We start from the raw sequence: 16,642 nt of genomic DNA, 5'->3' as shown, positions 1-16,642 counted from the left end.
ATTCCACCTGTAGCCATCAGAGGAATCGAGGCACATCTTGTTACCACTTCACCTGCCGGGAAGGGGAGCGTCGGTGCGGCTGCGGTGTGTGCCTGGCCATTTCCACCAGCTGGGACAGTCCAAACCACACCAAAATCTCATCAGACCTTTCAGTGTGCACTATACATGCGACTGGACGCTTTTTTGTGTTTGTTCCTTTTTCAATTTAAAAACTAATTTCACGGGGGGAAAGAACATAAAATGATACCGCAGTGTAAGTTAAAAGCTTACATAGAAAGCATTCTTTGCATTGCTATTTATGTAAAGAAAAACATCTGGTTTACAGCGGTTATTTTGGTGGCTAACACAGCACTTCAGGGAAACATCAGAATTGGAGCTGAGTACAGAACTCCTAAATCTAGTCCTTCATATTTTTCCTCTCTGTATTGAAGGGGGTCCCTTGGAAGAGGCGGTATGTGTTTAAACACAAGCTTATTCTCTCGCTATAAATACTTGAATACACATACGTGTACATATGTACATGTATATCTATAAAAAAGGCAAGTTTGATAAATATAGTTCTATATATAAAAATATAAGGAAAAAAATCGGTTATATACATGAGCTTTTAAGATAGCAAACTACTATACATCATCACTTCCAATTTGTGAGCATTTGACTTTTGAAACCTAAATAGTTTGTACCTTCACTTCTACCGTACATATTCCTGTGTGTGAGGAAGTGCCGGGGGGTGTTTCTTTGGGGCTACTCCATTCCCCGCCTCCTGTTTTCGCACCTGTAGCTGCAGCAAGTGCCCACGGTTTAGGGCGGGGAGGGTCTTTTTTATTCTCGATGCTTATTTCGAGGTATTAGTGGCTGGTAGCAGGATGATCGTACCCTGACTGCTGAGCAGGGCTGGGAAGGCACCGCGTCTGGGAGCCACCACGGCTGTCACCGCAGGACACGCTGGCTGTGGTCAAAGGGTGTTTTGGGGAAGAGAGAGCAGCGCTGCTGACTTTCACTCCTTCGCCATTGCACTTCTGTTCCTGCACCTTCATAGCGGTGGCGGTGGTTTTTTGGTAGCACAAGCAGGGTGCCCTTCTCAGTGTTGCCGGTCTCTGATCCTTTTCTCTTGAACGCAAGTAAAACTGAGCTAGTTCGGCGTTAGGGGTTGTAACGCAGAAAAGCCCGCGTGGAATTTCTTGCATAAAGAAAAACTACTCTAACCTAAGCCTTTTTTTTCCCTCCCCTCTGAGACATTTCAAAGGCCTGTTGCAAAGTCCAGGGACGTCTCGACAAGGCTTTGGAAGCTGTATGGGAGTTAGGGACGCTGATAATGGAAAATACTAAGGAAGGAGGAGGTAGCTGTGCAAGAGATTTATGTGAAGAGGCATACAAAATATTTACAGAGTGAAAAAGGGGAAACAAATCCCAATAGCCTGAGAGAATGAAACCTTAATGTACAGTACTCCTTGGGTATTGTTGCTTCCGCTAGGAAAGCATCTGTTTTAATCCAAATCTTGTATAAATATCCTTTGCTTTTACTGGATGGGCCCATGTCGGCATAAACCGGGCTGGTTTCTCAGTAGATGTAGCTCGACAGTTGTGTCGATGTCCCGTGTGGTGCGATGGAAGGCTCAGACTGGGCAGCCACGTTTTGTTTGCCATTGTGGCAAACTACAGGCCACGTGCGATACAGGACATTAGTTACCCTGGCAAGTGCTTTAACTTAATTGAGTCTGCAAAACCCCACCCCACACACATCTCCGTATGCCACAGGAGGGTTTTTTCATTCAAGATATCGCAGCCGATTGTGTTTTCTCTTCAGCTGCCTACAAAGAGTGTTTCTCTCAAGCTGTGTAGTACGATGGAAGACAGCTGGGTCTTCCTTCCATTACACTGTAGCAAGTATTTTGGTGAATATAATGCTATTTTCTTTCCTTGGAACGTTTCCTGTTCCTGCAGTTGAATGAAAAAAGAGAAGTCCTGGGTCAAGGGTGGAAAAATAAACTTGCATTCGCAGGCTGAAATTCAGCAAACCCCATACTGCAGGCAGTAGAAAATAGCGTTCTGTAATGTGATTTGGCTACCCTTGCAAGGTAAGATTACACTTATTTTTTGGTGATTTTTTTAATGTATAAGTCTCTTTGTTTAGACACAAAATTATTTATTATGGTGACAGTGCTTTGGAAAAGGGAAGGGTCTTAGTGAATTTGCAATCCCAGCTTTTCCTCTTCTGTACAAAGTAATTCCTACAGAGATCTATTCAGCATGAGTTTATAAACGGCTCCGAATTTAGTCCAGCCTTTCTTCCACTGTTTTCTATTGACAGTACGAGCTTTTTAGACTGAAACATATTTTAGTAGTACATCATCATCTAGGATAGACAGCAAAATCAAGGCCCGTACAAAAATCAGAGGTCCACCTTTAACATGGAAAACACACTATTTTTCATGAGTTACTTCAGTGTTTATGGTACATTATAATAAAAGATTGTAAAACCCCCAAGTATTGCAGAATAAACTAGGTAGAGGTTTCTAGGGCTTTTCCTGTAAATAAATGAATTTTTATTTGAAAAAGTTTAAATATATCCAGGAAACTAGGGCATACTCACACCTTGTGTATTTTTCCTCGCTTCTGTGCAGCAGCACTTCGTGTCGTTCCATCCATCCTACGACAGCAGAAGTAACACTCATCCTGTTTTGGGTCATATTTGTTTTCAATTGTTTGCAGTTTAGGATTTTAATCTCCAGTATTTAATGCCAAACAGTCCACTTGTTTTTACAATAATCTCACCTTCCCTTGCCTCTGAACCTTACCTCTAGTCAGCAAGTCGCTTCGAATTATGATGCGCTGTTCAAGAATCAGTTAAAAAAAGAGAATGCTGTTTTTTAAAGCACTTCCAATCTTCAAGACAGATACCTTCCCAAACTTTTTGTAACAATGCCCAGCCACTTTCACTCTCCACTTTTCCCTCTCCAAACACAAAAGTCTGATCTCGTTGTCTCAGCTGCATATCATAGTTTTTTTTATTTCATATATACATTCTTAACAAAGCATCAAGCCAAATGCTTTCGTTTTCCCCACATTTCAGTGAGCTCCAAGTACAACTTAACTGTTATAAGATCACCACTAAGTTCCAAATCCACCCAAACAGATATGCATATTAGAGGGCTTTACTCTTCGAAGTACAAAAATTATTTTAATTACACTACACGCTCCCCCTGAAGTATTAATCACACCTATTTACACGTTGCCCATTTAACACCTATGCAACAAGATGTAAATTAGACCATTCAAACATTTCTATGAAGTTCGGTTCCTTCCAATACACTAAACAAGGTTACAGGACCCTTTTCCTGTGCTTTTGAGTCGCACCGAGCAGTATAGAACTGGGGAAGGAAAATGTCATCAATAAACCACGTCGATTACCCAAAGACTAAATATGAAGTATTACTTCCCAAGTTACAAAAATACACAACTTCTGATGAAATTTGCTAGTTAATATACATTTACTCCAGAATATGAATACAAATAACTTTTATTTTTTAAAAAAAAATGAAGCTAATAATACAATAGGCATGTCTGAGACCTAGAATTGTGTTAAAACCACTACCGTGTGCTGTAGGCATCATTTAGGAACTATACAAATTGGTATTTCTAAAAGGTAGTATTTTAGAATTCTATTCTCCAGCATAAAAGTTATTATGTGAGTTAAGTTCTATGTCATGGTTTGTTAATTCAAGTTGAGCCACTTACACTGAACAAAAAAGACCAGAAACATAATGATCCAGTAGCTTCAAAACCAAAGAGCTGCTTCTTCCAGGTAGTTTGGATGCAAATCAGACCAATGGGTGTATGCAAATCCCTAATATTTACAGTCAAAATACAGTATCACTCTACAATTTTCTTATAAAACAGTAGGTAAGGAGTCGATGTAGACGACGATGTCGGAGAAAGAGAATTCAGGAAGTCCTTTTCTTCTGTAACCTTCACTTCAGAATCATCAAAAAGCAACCACTTGCCTTCGTACTCTTTCAGGCTCTGCAGCACGTACAGAGCTTTGTTCTCGAGTCCGCTGGAACCCGCCCCATTTTGCTGGCTGTGCTCCGCGCTGCCCTCCGCGCCCCCACTAGTGCCGCCAGACTCGGGGTTTCTGTTTTCAGTAACTACATTAAGAAACTTCTCAGGGTTGGCTGGTTTGTTGTTGTACAGGTCACAGTCAGATTTGCTCTTCTGCCCCCCAAGAAGTCCGACAGCTTCCATGTTCTTTTTGTTCAGAACTTTACCCGGCTGCGCGTTTCCGTTGACTCGAAAAGAGACTTCACCATCATCGTAGTCTTCCGCAACAGTTCTTGCCTCCTCCTCATTCAGTGGTTCTGGTTTAATCATTTCGTACATTTGGTCAGTGATGAAGTTTCCCTTATCTAACTCCAGGCTATTAAGGTCTGTAATTTTGACAGAAGCTGTGTAGTGTCCACTGCTAATGGTAATGCCGCTGTGCATCACCACCGCAAACAATCCGTAGGTGTCGTTGGTCGGCTTCGTGCTCCATTCTTCTAGGGACAGTTTGAGAGGCGTCAACAAGGGAGTGTTTATCTTGGACAGTCCGCCGTAGCAATCAAACCTTTAGAAGAAAGAGGGAGTTAGACCTCTTGCCTCAACAGCTCACAACAAATGCTGCTTTAAGTGGCCCATAGATTGTCTCTTTGTTCTTTTCCTTCTATTAAAAAGACGTGGGTGACCCAAATGTCAGAAGGTGCTCACTGTTCAACTTGCCTATTGTGAGCACCTGTCCCAGGCAGCCCTGTCCAGTAAAGATAATTTTACAAGCAAGCGTAATGTTAAATCTTACAGCCTAGTAACTATGTATTTTAACTACTGAAGAAATTCTAAAGTTAAGTTTTAAATAGTAATGATAAAAGGAGTTATCCTAATCGTTCATTTATCACTCGTGCTTCTCCGCACGAGGTTTTCCAGGTTGGAAAAACAAACTCTTCAACATCCAAAGTTGAAATAAGCAGGGTTGGGTGTTTTTTGGTGTTTTTTTTTTTCCCCAAACCTCTGAAAGAGTCATTTACTAAATAAAGGAATATTTTACTTTCAAGTAGCTTTAATGTCACTCAGAAAAATCTAAGTAATTTTTTCTCAGGTGATCTTAGAGCACTGTAGATACTGCCACTGGTACACAATGGTTATCTAAGGCGGAGTAAGTTACTAACACTTTCTTATTAGTAGGGATTCTTCATTAACTGTCCAACGTTATACAGGTTCTGTTAAACAATTATCTAGCTGATTTACTTTGGAAAAGCATCTAATATTCCATGAGTATTCAGCGTTTTGTTCATAGTGCACGGAGGTACAGTGAGAAAAGCTTAAGTCCCTTCGTTACAATCAGGATCTTCTAAAGAGTTTGAAAAGAAAAGTTAAGTGTTGGGACTTTTATATTATTGTGTATTAGGCTCCTTGACTGATTCTGATCCTACACGATTTTCATATTGCATCAGCCCAATGTAATTAGCTCCTTTATTTAACGATGTGTTATGATGTCCTAACAGATTTCAGTGATGATTCAGGCTTGCTCAACTGTTAGGGTGTTGTAGAGAAAGACACAGGGGATATAGACAAACCCTGTAAAACTTAGCTTCCAAAGAGCTAACTACTATTATTCCCCTTGCATTTTATCATAAGAAAGAGTAACTATCTTTAATCCAAGGGAACTGTGGCTATGGCACAGCCGTACAAGCGTAACTGCAGTAACAGAATATTACTTTTGTTTTACTGGGTTTAGTTTTGATTCTGCTGTACTTCCGAACGCTGCACTGATGTTCACAGCCATAAACCCTTACAAACACAAACACATTTACACACACACACAACGGCCTCAGTCACTCCGGTCTAATTAACTGAAATCTCATTTTACACCTAGGCTTACCATCAACATTTGACTACACCAAAAGGAACACGAAAGAGCATATAATCAGAAATAATAACTTAAGTCTTCTGAAAATCCCTAGCATTAGTAGCCAGAAATAGAGATATTCAGAAGAGAGTCAAGAAACAGAGAAACTGCTTGCTGATGCTCTAGATCAGAAATGCAGTTCCACGCAAGAACACTATGACAAGCATATTAACATAAAACATGAAAAAAAACAGGCTCTACCTTTCTTCTGAATGAGATCCAGCACCAGAAAGATTTGGAGAGGAGGAAATAAGAGAGGAAATCTTTTCCTATTAGCTTTTTGTTCTTCTTAATGATAAGAATCTGAAGACAGAAAAATTGCACGCCAAGTACTCCGCCTCCTCTGACTGATGCACAGTTCACACACAACAAACTTGATTTCTGCAACTACATCTTTTGAGGCCATAAATCAGTGGAACTTCACCCGCTGTGTTGAATTAATAGCTGAAGTTATTATAGACCCTTAAAGACTTAAGCAACTTACTGCGATGCTTTTAAGACATAAAGACGCAAAATACTCCAAATGGAGATTTCCAATTGCATAAGCACTGCTTCCACTAATTAGCAAATGTGACTGTTACAAAACCTAAAGAAAGCCTTTTTAAAAGTAAATTAGGGAAAAATCACCTGCTCTTACCTGATACCAGTTCACAAGACAAAAAAAAAAATTAAAAAAAAATCTCATTTTCTCACCAATGTCACTTGTTAAATTTATATAGTGGAACTGCTTAATTAAATGTTATCACTTACACATTTCTTAATAGCTTGCCAGTCTGAGCACACATGGCCTAGCATTTTTCCCCCCACACACAAACACTTGCCAAAGAGAAGTACTCATCCCCAGGCAAGTAGATTTTTCACACTGGCTGCTTTAAAAAAAAAAAAAAAAACAAACAACAAAACACTTCGCAAGCCAGCATCTAGAAAAGTTGAAGCAGAGTCCTACTAACGGCAAATATTTACAGTACTGTTCCCCTCTGCTTCATTTCTCTTCATTTATTTAAACCTCAGTCATCAGCGAACTCAGTAGAGCACAACTGAGAAGCAGACAAGTTTTCAGAATTTTTATTGGAGCGAAGAGAAGTATGAGGATTGTGAGTTTAAAAAAAATTTCAGTTTAAGGCCAGCAAAACAGTCTGGTGTTACTTTCAGGGCAAACCATTGCAGTTCATCTATGAGGAGAGCAGTATTTTGTACAATAAATATTATAAGTTTACGTAAGTCAACTGGGGGAAGCTCCGTCAAAGCTCATTGTTCAAAACCCACCGTGACTGGCTACTCTGCGGTAAGCCACCGCTTTTGGTCTACCGGCCTTGGCTCTTCCCCATTTGATCTGCAGCTGTGTTTTATTACTCCAAATCAAGATGTGTAGAAACGACATGGTTTTGTCCGAGATAAAACATCCAAGCCAAAAAAAAAAACCAACTCGGAAACAATCTTCTAAGCGGTTCCAGCTTCGTCACTGACTCCAGTTCTACATCTGATTTTTCCACTCTTACTTCCTTAACCTCTGGCTGCTAGCACTTGGCAGAAAGTGTACGACACGATTCAGAGGACGCATGAGGAACAGCACAAGAGACTGGATTCAGTCTGACCCGGGTAGAGGTCTGAGTAGGTTGGAGCAGGGACCTGAAGGTTGCCAGGACAGAAGAGGAGGTAAGTGATTTAGGAGATGGCTGGTTAACCTGCAGGCACGTCCTCAGAGAAACAAAAAAGCAGCAAATACAGGAGCAAAATGAAGATAATATTCAGGTTTCCTTTCAGGTGGACATCTCAGGTTGTATTTCTTTGAATGGCCTACAATCACACCAGGGTACTATCTCTCATCAAGGGCTGCTCAACAATAGCACTACAATTTTTTTAAAAAATTGTGCAACTTTTTCTCTGCCTTGTTGCGACAGTCAAATATGTAGAACAACGAAAAGACAATTTCCTATGTTATGATCCTGGACTCGTATGAAGAGATGTTAGCAGACATTACAGAGACAATGGAAGTTTCCTTTCTACTTTGTCAGAAACCCAGATACTCCTAAAAACAAATACTAAAAACAAGCAGAGCGAGAACTCTAGTTTTAACAATCTTAGCAAGCTACCTGTAAAAGTATCTTAATATAATCCCTGACAATAGTTATTTTACAAATCTGGTCATGAAGACTTCATCCATTACACTTCCTGCTGGCAAGGTGGTACCCAACAGGGAAACGCAAGCCAGAAGGAACCGGGTGGATAAAAGGGCAAACTAATTTGTGCCTAAATAAGTTGCTGTACGTGACAAAGCAGCTCGGTGTGAAGTCTCAGAACTACGCCTAGCCATCCGCGTATAAACCACGCACGCTGCAGCAGAGAAGTGTGCGATGCCAACTAGGGGGATGCTGAAACCAACGCAAGTTTTAGCTTCTTTCGCTGCATCTGGCCAAGTTAATGCAGATAGCAAAAGTTATGTTTTAGTGAATACCAGGAAGAGTTGAAAATACAGGCCAGGGATGCAAATGTTGCTAAAACTGTCACTCTCAAAACTTCACTTAAGAGTGTATCAATTTTCTGAAGGATCTGGAGTAATATTTCATAGTTTAAGAGAAGCTTTTCCTGATGAAGCCTCCTGTCATTTTTCATTATTTGAATCTCAGTGGAGCAATAGAGTTCGCTGCAAAATGCTGTGTGCATGAAGTGTCATGGCATTGTTTCATTTGTGTAAAGTAATGCAGGGACAGGGGGGTTTTTGCTGGGTTTTTTCCCCTCCCTTCCCAAAGGGAATCCCTAAATTCCTAAGTATGAAAAAAGGTAAGGAACACTCTCCTAAGAATAATCTCTTTCATAAAAATAAGGATTCCTACAGTATATAACATCGAACTGATTGCTCAGCAGTTGAACATCAATGACGCTGATGTTACTCTGTGCTAAAGGATTTCTGTACTGTGTGTTAGATCTTTTTAAAATGTTTATCTCCTGATTTTTTTCCCCCAAATTTTAGTACTCGCGTTCAGTTAGAGACCAAAGCACTATGACCTGTGACCATAACATTCAGTTTTGTTCTCGTTACTTGTTCTGCTAAAGTACTTAAACCCGCCTCTAAACTCACAGAGGTGATCTTAAAAGGAAGCAAAAAGTTTTAAGAAACATCAGGCTGTTGTAAGAACATCCATAAAACAATTTTTGTTAAGAAGTCTAGTGAAAGTGTATTCTCCCGGAGATGATTTCTGCCACTACTTGTAACAATAGAAAGCCTTTATGAAATTAGGGGCCGTGTCCCACTGATTTAAGTTAATTTCAGTCTAGAACCTGCTTTTGCTTTCGGAAAAGTTACAAAACATTTTCATCTCTTCTGATGAGATTTCCCTTCCAACAGCCCACTGTTCCGTAATATAGTCAATCTGCATACTCACTCTAAGCCACTAGCAGCAAAGCACTTCAAATGAATTGTTATAACTTCAGGCATTTTATCGAATAAAAGGCTGCGTTCTGCTTCTGTGTAATGATGGCAGTTTTCGCAGAAATATTTATCCTCTCCCACAATCCTTTCCACTGATGCGAACTGTGAAATTGCCCATTTAAGAGTCTTCATTTCTGTTTTTGGCTCTGGAGAAACTACAAAAGAGAATCGTTACTTTTACAGATATGCTCTTACTTACATCTCCAACGCATTCCACCAGAATAACAACAAAACAAAGTATGCCAAGTTAAGACATGTTCAAAAAATACTATCAACACTGTAAAGCACATTCAATATGTATGAAATAGAAAATGTATTCAAATTATTGTTGAATCATTTCAGGAAGCGATGCAAATATCACTTAATGGATATTATGACTTAAAATCTACTGTTTTCCCAAAGCTCATCTGATCGTGTGTACTAATTCTGCTGCCATGTCTGGAAACGGGGTGCATATATTTGAAACCAGAATTTCACTCTTTAAGGCAAACTTCCAAAAGAACCAGAAAGTTCCCTTTGGCTTTTTACATTTTGCCTCCCCCGACAGCTCCACAGCGCCGAGGACAAGATCCCCTACGCTGTCGGGAGCATTTTCCATACGAGCGCACCACACAGACGTTACTCCCAAGTCCTTCCACAAAACAAGGAGGGCAAAAATAGTAAAAAAAAAAATAGTAAAAGCTGCTGCAAATTAAGTCCATGGGAGTTAAAATTAGTTTTTTAAAAATTCTGAACTTCAAAATATATTGTTGCCATGTTTACTTTTGAAAGTAGCTAAAAACTACATATAGATCACTAACATTTACAAATAAAAAACAAACGCTACTAAGGTAACAACAGTTCAAAATACTGAAAAAATAATTTTTTATGGTAAATTAACAAAAAAAAATCTCACTTCACATTTATTTTTGAGAAAAAAATGCAGATATTTCTTATGAAATGAAGAAAAAGCAGAAGAATTTATTATCAGGGAAGAAAGGGAAGACCCAAATCAAAGAAAATACCTATATATAAGCAGGAAAACGTGTATGTAAAAGGACTGTAAGCAGTCTGCGTTACATGTTAAGACTTGAAACGATTTTAATACTATCAGGATCTGTCTAAATTATCAGCGTTGTGTTTCCAAAGTCTAAAGTTAATCAGGACAAGAGATAACAGAACAGCCTCTAATTTTAACCAGCACAAACAGGAGCAGTGTTCCTCAATAACTACGGCACCGTCCTTCCCCAGTGGCTGGCTGAAGCAGAGACACACATCACAACCCTTGTCGAGAATTACTTACTTTCAGAACTCTCTTCAGTTTTAGAAAGTTCATCTTCTTGCACGGGAACACTGATGTCCTGAAAATCTTCTCTTCTTTCAGTAAAGCACTCGCACTCCAAGCATCTTGTTCTCAGAACTAACTGGCCCTGGAACAGTTTCTCCACTAGCTCAAAAACAGCCAGTTCTGTACCTAGAAAAAGTACACGCCAGATCACTGATGAAGATGCGTTTTATTCAAAAGACACTTCAGAACCCGCCTATCCTTCTTGGAAAATCACGGTGTTACAGACGTGGCCTTTTAGGGATTATCCCATGCCATTTGCACAATATCATCTACTTCTAACTGAATAGGGAGCCTCCTTCTCTTGGCCCTCAAAATTTAAGTTCTGTTTTAAGATTAGGTTCTTGTTTTGTACTTGAAGCGTGACGGTGTCACATTCTGGAAAATTTGTATTTGTCATCAACACACCGCCTTCTTCGTACGGACTGTCAGCCTCCTCAAGGAACATCACACTTGTGGTTTCGCCTGGTCTCTATTTATGCTCCGTCCTCTCCTCCAATACTTTCTGAACTTGTCAGCCAATTTTAGTCAAATCTGCTGAAGAAACAGAGAACTCAAGCGATTCTTTGTAAAAATTTGTGGGTTGACCAGAAAGAAAGTTCCAAATTAGTAAGTACTGAATTCGTACCAAGGCCCTTCCCTCAGCAGTTATCTTGTTCCATTGACATGAACAAAATCCGTATCTGCCAGCCAATTAGCATATGTAGTACATCCAGCGTCTTTCCTAGTTCCTGGGAAGGCTGGAAATACGGAAGGAGTAAAGAATAGGGGGAGAAGGAGAGGACAGTGTTTGTAGAGACTTAGGACACAAATTCATAGCGAATGGGGTTTGATTCTGTTTGCTCCTGACAGTAATCTTCCTTTACATCTGGAATCCACTTGCTCTTTCTACGGATGACAAAAATTAGTGATAATATAAACCTGCTAATATTCTGACTTCTTTTTTATATTGTACAATGATTACATACTGTTAGAGAAATACCTCTTGAGATCTAAGCTAAACAGGTAAAGTTATAAAAAAATTACAAACATGCATAAAAATAAATTCTCTTTCATAAAAATCTTTTTCAATTCCTGAAAATGTAATTTTGTATCTAGAGAGCTCTGCGAGCTATGCAGTCTGAAGGCTGACTTCCCACACATAGTAATTTCTTAATCACACTAATTTTAAGCTCGTACACTTGTTCACCAACCTTCCTTTTTTGGTTCCTTTTCAGTTCCTTTTTCATTATGGCTTTCCACAGGAGATGCTGGTTCATGATATTCTTCTTTAATATTGTTACCGTTTTCACACTTTACAGATGACTCTTCAAGCTCGCAGTCATCGTACTCTTTCCCTGGATCTTTGGATCCCAAGTTTGTAGTTAACTTCCCTAGACTATAGAATTTAGACAGAATACTAGGCTGTTTGCATGAAGATTTTAACCAGTTTAATCTAAGCCGTGACTTTTTCTGTGTTGGCTTTGCGCTCTCGTTTTCACCGGAACACTTGGCAATGGCATCGGTTTGATTTTCTAGCTTTTCTCCTGTCGCTTTCCTCTTTGACCTGGTTTGTCTTTGATTTTCTTCTGCTGCAATTTGCTCTTTGGATACTTTGGATTTTTTCTTTGCGTTGCCACCCTCAGCGTCGCTTTTTCTTTTCCCATTTCCTTTGGGGAGCTTGTCTTCAACTATCTCTCCAACCTGGCTACCGGCTACATTATCCTCCTCCTCGGCAGCGTTGCCAGTTCCATTGCTCTCAGTATTTTCATGCAGTTTTTCCTCCGGTTTAGCCGTAGGCTCTTCCACGGGCAGTTTGTTCAATTCTTCCTTCTTCAGTAGCTGACATGTTTCTTGAATGTTTCCCAGGATACACTGCAGAACTTCCTGAGCATCATGCTGCAAGTAGCCTTCGTACATAGGGTTGAGCTCTCTAGTAAAAGTAAAAGAGCAAGGCAATGAAGACTAGTTTTTCTTTGCTAACTGGCTAACATGATTTGAGATTTAAATTAGGGAGTTTAGATATAAAAGCAGGGGAGGATCCTCTCCAGGCCTAGAGAGGAGTGCTCTGTCCCACAGCCGTGGGAAGGCAACTACAGCCTTATGTTTTTAAGCACATATTCAACTGGAACCCAGCAGTGGTCCTTCTCGGGTCAGTAAGAATACTTACGTACTTAAGGCTAAGTACTGTTTTAAATCCACAGCTGGATTTACATTGTATTATTACAAAATGAAAATTTACTTTCAAATTAATGAGATCACGGGGCTAACAATAAATAAGAAAACCTGACTTCCTGTCACGATGCCCCAGATTTAAGACCATCTACCGCCCCCAAGCCTCTAATGCTGTGCTGTACCGTGCAGTGACCTCAAAACTTCAGGGGAAAATTCTGACAATGCGTTTTCGGTAATTTGTACCTAAGCGTATTTAGTAGCCTTCGGGGCTGAGTAGCAAGTTCATCTGTGTATTTTTCTGGATTTAAGAGAAAGCTGGCTTGAAGCTGCTCAACTGAAAGAATCAATGAGTGCAAACTGCAGATTAGTTCGTAACTTGCCAGTGGGTCTTCTTTACAGCTTCCCTGCAATAACAATATAAAAAGAGTAAAAATACTTGCAGTTTTGTCTGTAACAAGAAGTTAAAACTTTTTCTCTCCTGCCCTCACTTAGTTTTGTAACAGACATTTGACAGACTTTTTGTCTGCTATGGGAAGCAGGTGAGTCTCAGACAATATATTGCTCTTTTGCCAGTAGAAAGAAGATTCAAAAGCCAGATTAGCCATTTTTTGAAAAAACCCAAACCATCTTTGCCCAAACTCCAATTTCCATCCATGCAAAGTAGTGTATCATAATTATCTTAAATTCAGAAGCACAGTGAGATATCTTCTCAAATTTCTGCTGTTAAACTTGTGCTTACAAGTTTGCAGACACTCTGAACACTCAAGTCTGAACACAAGTTCAAAACAACTCAAACGTATCTTTACCTGAAATAGCACTGTAGAAAACAATACCGCAAAACTTCTTACAAACAGAAGAAATCACAGTTAAATTTTCACTACACTCCTGGCATGCAGCCTCACTCGCACAATTACAAGTAAAGAAACATGTCGGGAGATATGTTACCTTTTCTGCTTTTTGCTCTCCTTCATCCTTCAAAGATTCTTTCTTCTTTGAAATTATGTTATATAAGTGTTTTACTCCAGTTTTAAAACCAGGACAAAAATATAATACCTGAAAGCAACAGTTTAAAACAAGAGAATAACTGGTAAAGTAAGAAGTTACTCAACCTACATATCCACGTTTACGACCAAACTAGCTTTGCATTTCCCAAGGCTGCTGCACAGCACGCGAAGGTGCAGGATTACTCATAGCAGGGAGGTGCCCAGAGTACGTAAACTGAAAAATTACCCAATTGAGGCAACCTACTGTGCACATTATTTCCTGCAGCATCATCTTTTTCCCCTCCCGCTGTAATGCGATTCCCTTCATACTACATCCAGACATCTATGTCACATCAAACTATGAATCTCATCCACTTGCGCTTCACCAAAAGAAAATCATCTTCTCGAGGCCCCCTGGACACGACCTTACCTGAAGTATGCTGTTAAGGTAACAAGTGTTACCCAGATTGTTCAAGCCCACAAAAGGCAACATGTTGTCTCTCTTCTCACAGCTAACAAGCGCGGGAGGCTGCGCTGCGGGAACAACCTGGTCACTATTAAATAAAGAAAACAGTCTGTAAGGGACAATTTTTGAAAACGACTCTTTCTGGCATGCATCTTTCTCCGGGCCATCTACCATCTCAGAGGTAGCTTACAGAATTAATGACTAATATATACAGATCAAAATCACGTGAAAGTGTTTCTGAGTGTCCACGTGGCTATTCTGGGTGCCCAAAGACAGACTGCTCAACTGAAACACTGCTCTTCAGCAACCTACACAAAACCAGACAGGTTTACAAGAAGCAGGCTAATCTGCTGTTAGTTCAAAAGATATCGGAAGACCCATTTAAGGAATCAAAAAAGTTCTCTTTAAAATACTTTTGTATGTTCTTTGTTCGTTCCTAAGGCAGCACTAGGAAAAACATGCCTAGCAAATACTTTCTATTACTGTCCCCTGCTCCAGATTCACAGCACTTCCATTTCTGGAAGCAAACCAAGAGAATAAAAAACACCAAAGGAAAAAAAAAAAAACAGGAACCAATGAACCTGGCACGTTATAGACAGTGATAATGCTCTGCACTGACACAACAGAACCAAGTATTTAAGTCTCCAACACAATTGTAATTGGCCATGATTAAGCAATTTTTCTTTTTCCCATTTAAATTTCCTCATTAGATGCAATGAAATGAGTTGACAGATTTGTTCAGGGCTTGAAACACCCTAATGAACGACAGTAAGCACCATAATCAATTATTTTACCTGCAGCAGAAGTAACCTTTAAATTTTTTTAATTAAAACTCATTTTGCAAATACACTTTAAATAACTCAGCATCAGAATAACTACCTTATATTAACTTCAAATACAGTAACTTCTTTGAGTTATTAAAGTTTATGCCAGCTACACATCCACAGTGCAGCAAACTCATTTTCTTAAAACTACGTAGATCTAGAAATTCATTAGAGTAGTTAAGTTCAGTTTGATTAACTTGGCTCAAGGGTTTATTTAGTAGACGTTGAAGCTTGTACTTATGCAAGAATAGACAACTGCAACGAGTGGATGGTGCCGTGTTGTTTATCCATGACCGAGGCAGCCCCGCTGAGCTGCCGGGCTGCTCTCACAACAGACCCAGAAACACTTATTCGGAGCGAAACTCTTACATACATCTCAGAGCCTCGGAACTCGGAACTCTTTTGTTCATTTTCCTGGGACTCGGTAAAATCCAGCGCTCTTTTCGCTTCCTTTTTTTGGAAGAGCTTCAGGGAAAGCCGGTTCTTCTTGGAGGGGCTCCCTCTCGCAGGCCCGGCGCTGTCACTCGGCAGGACGCCGGGCATCTTTCCTGGCGGGCGGGCGAGGGGGGGAGGCGGCCGGCCCGGCCGGGGAGCAGCGCTGGGGGCTCACACCTGCCACACGCACACACACAGAGACACCGATCGCCATTTAGAGCGGGAAGCCGCAACCGGCGCTGGGGCCTAGCGCGGTCCCGCCGCCCCCCGCCCTGACAGCCGCCCCCCGCCCGGCCCGCTGCCCCCCTCACGGGCCCGCCCGGCGGGGACGGCGCGGCGGGCCCGGCCCGGCCCGGCCCCCCACGAGCGGGCCCGGGGCCCCCGGGAGCGGATGGCGGCGGCGGCGGGGCCGCTTCTCCTCACCGCTACATGCCGGGGGACCGCGGGCCGCCGCCGTCGCCCGCCGGTTGCCATGGAGACCGCGGGGCGCCCCGGCGCCGCTCTCCCCACCACGGGAAACTTGGCGCGTTTTCCGCGCCGCCAGGACCCGCGCCCTCACCCCTCCTCGCGCCCCGGCGCTGGCGGCCGCCCGGCTCAAATGCCGGAGCGGAAGGCGCCGCCGCCACCCGGCGGGACCGAAGGGCCATGGTGGCCGCCGCCGGTCTGTCTCCCACGAACTTGCGCCGACACAGCGACACCTCCGCGCGGCGCCCGCCGGCGGCGCCGGCCCCGCGCCTCCGCCGCCGCCGTCAGGCAACGCGCCGGGCAGCCCGCGGGGTCCTGCCTGGGCGCGCGCGGGCGCTGGTAACGGCCCGGCCAAAGGGCTCGGTCTCGGCGAGGGGGGAGGGGAGGCGGCTGGGATGAACCATTCCGCCGGGACACCCCCCTCCGGCGGCGGTGGATTGGTCCCGCTCTAGCCCAGCCCCTCCCCGCCTCCGCCAATCAGAGCCAGAGGCGCGCGGCGCATGGCGGCGCGGCTGGAGCGGGCCCGAGGTAACGGCCGGGGCGGGGGCTCGGCCCTGCCCCGCCCTGCCCGGCCCCGCCCGCCGCCGCTCCCGGGCCGGCCCCAGCGCCCCCCCCGGGCC

The 16,642-nt window shown here is 42.3% G+C and overlaps 1 protein-coding gene across 1 annotated transcript; it reads right to left on the bottom strand.

Annotated features, from left to right (window-relative positions):
* Positions 1-2,181: 2,181 nt before the first annotated feature.
* USP1 (ubiquitin specific peptidase 1) lies at positions 2,182-16,212 on the bottom strand. The gene is made up of 9 exons (XM_054212738.1): positions 15,981-16,212; positions 15,496-15,734; positions 14,263-14,386; positions 13,795-13,902; positions 13,093-13,253; positions 11,889-12,607; positions 10,654-10,824; positions 9,325-9,526; positions 2,182-4,606 (listed from the first exon to the last, which is right to left on the bottom strand). Exons 2-9 carry the CDS (start codon positions 15,663-15,665, stop codon positions 3,874-3,876), a joined length of 2,388 nt encoding a protein of 795 aa, XP_054068713.1. The 5' UTR covers positions 15,666-15,734; positions 15,981-16,212; the 3' UTR covers positions 2,182-3,873.
* Between the last annotated feature and the right edge of the window lie 430 nt (positions 16,213-16,642).

Source organism: Rissa tridactyla, chromosome 8, assembly GCF_028500815.1.
Source record: "Rissa tridactyla isolate bRisTri1 chromosome 8, bRisTri1.patW.cur.20221130, whole genome shotgun sequence".
Classification (NCBI taxonomy): domain Eukaryota; kingdom Metazoa; phylum Chordata; class Aves; order Charadriiformes; family Laridae; genus Rissa; species Rissa tridactyla.
The sequence above is the reverse complement of the archived record's forward strand: the minus strand, read 5'-3'. Positions and strand labels throughout refer to the sequence as shown.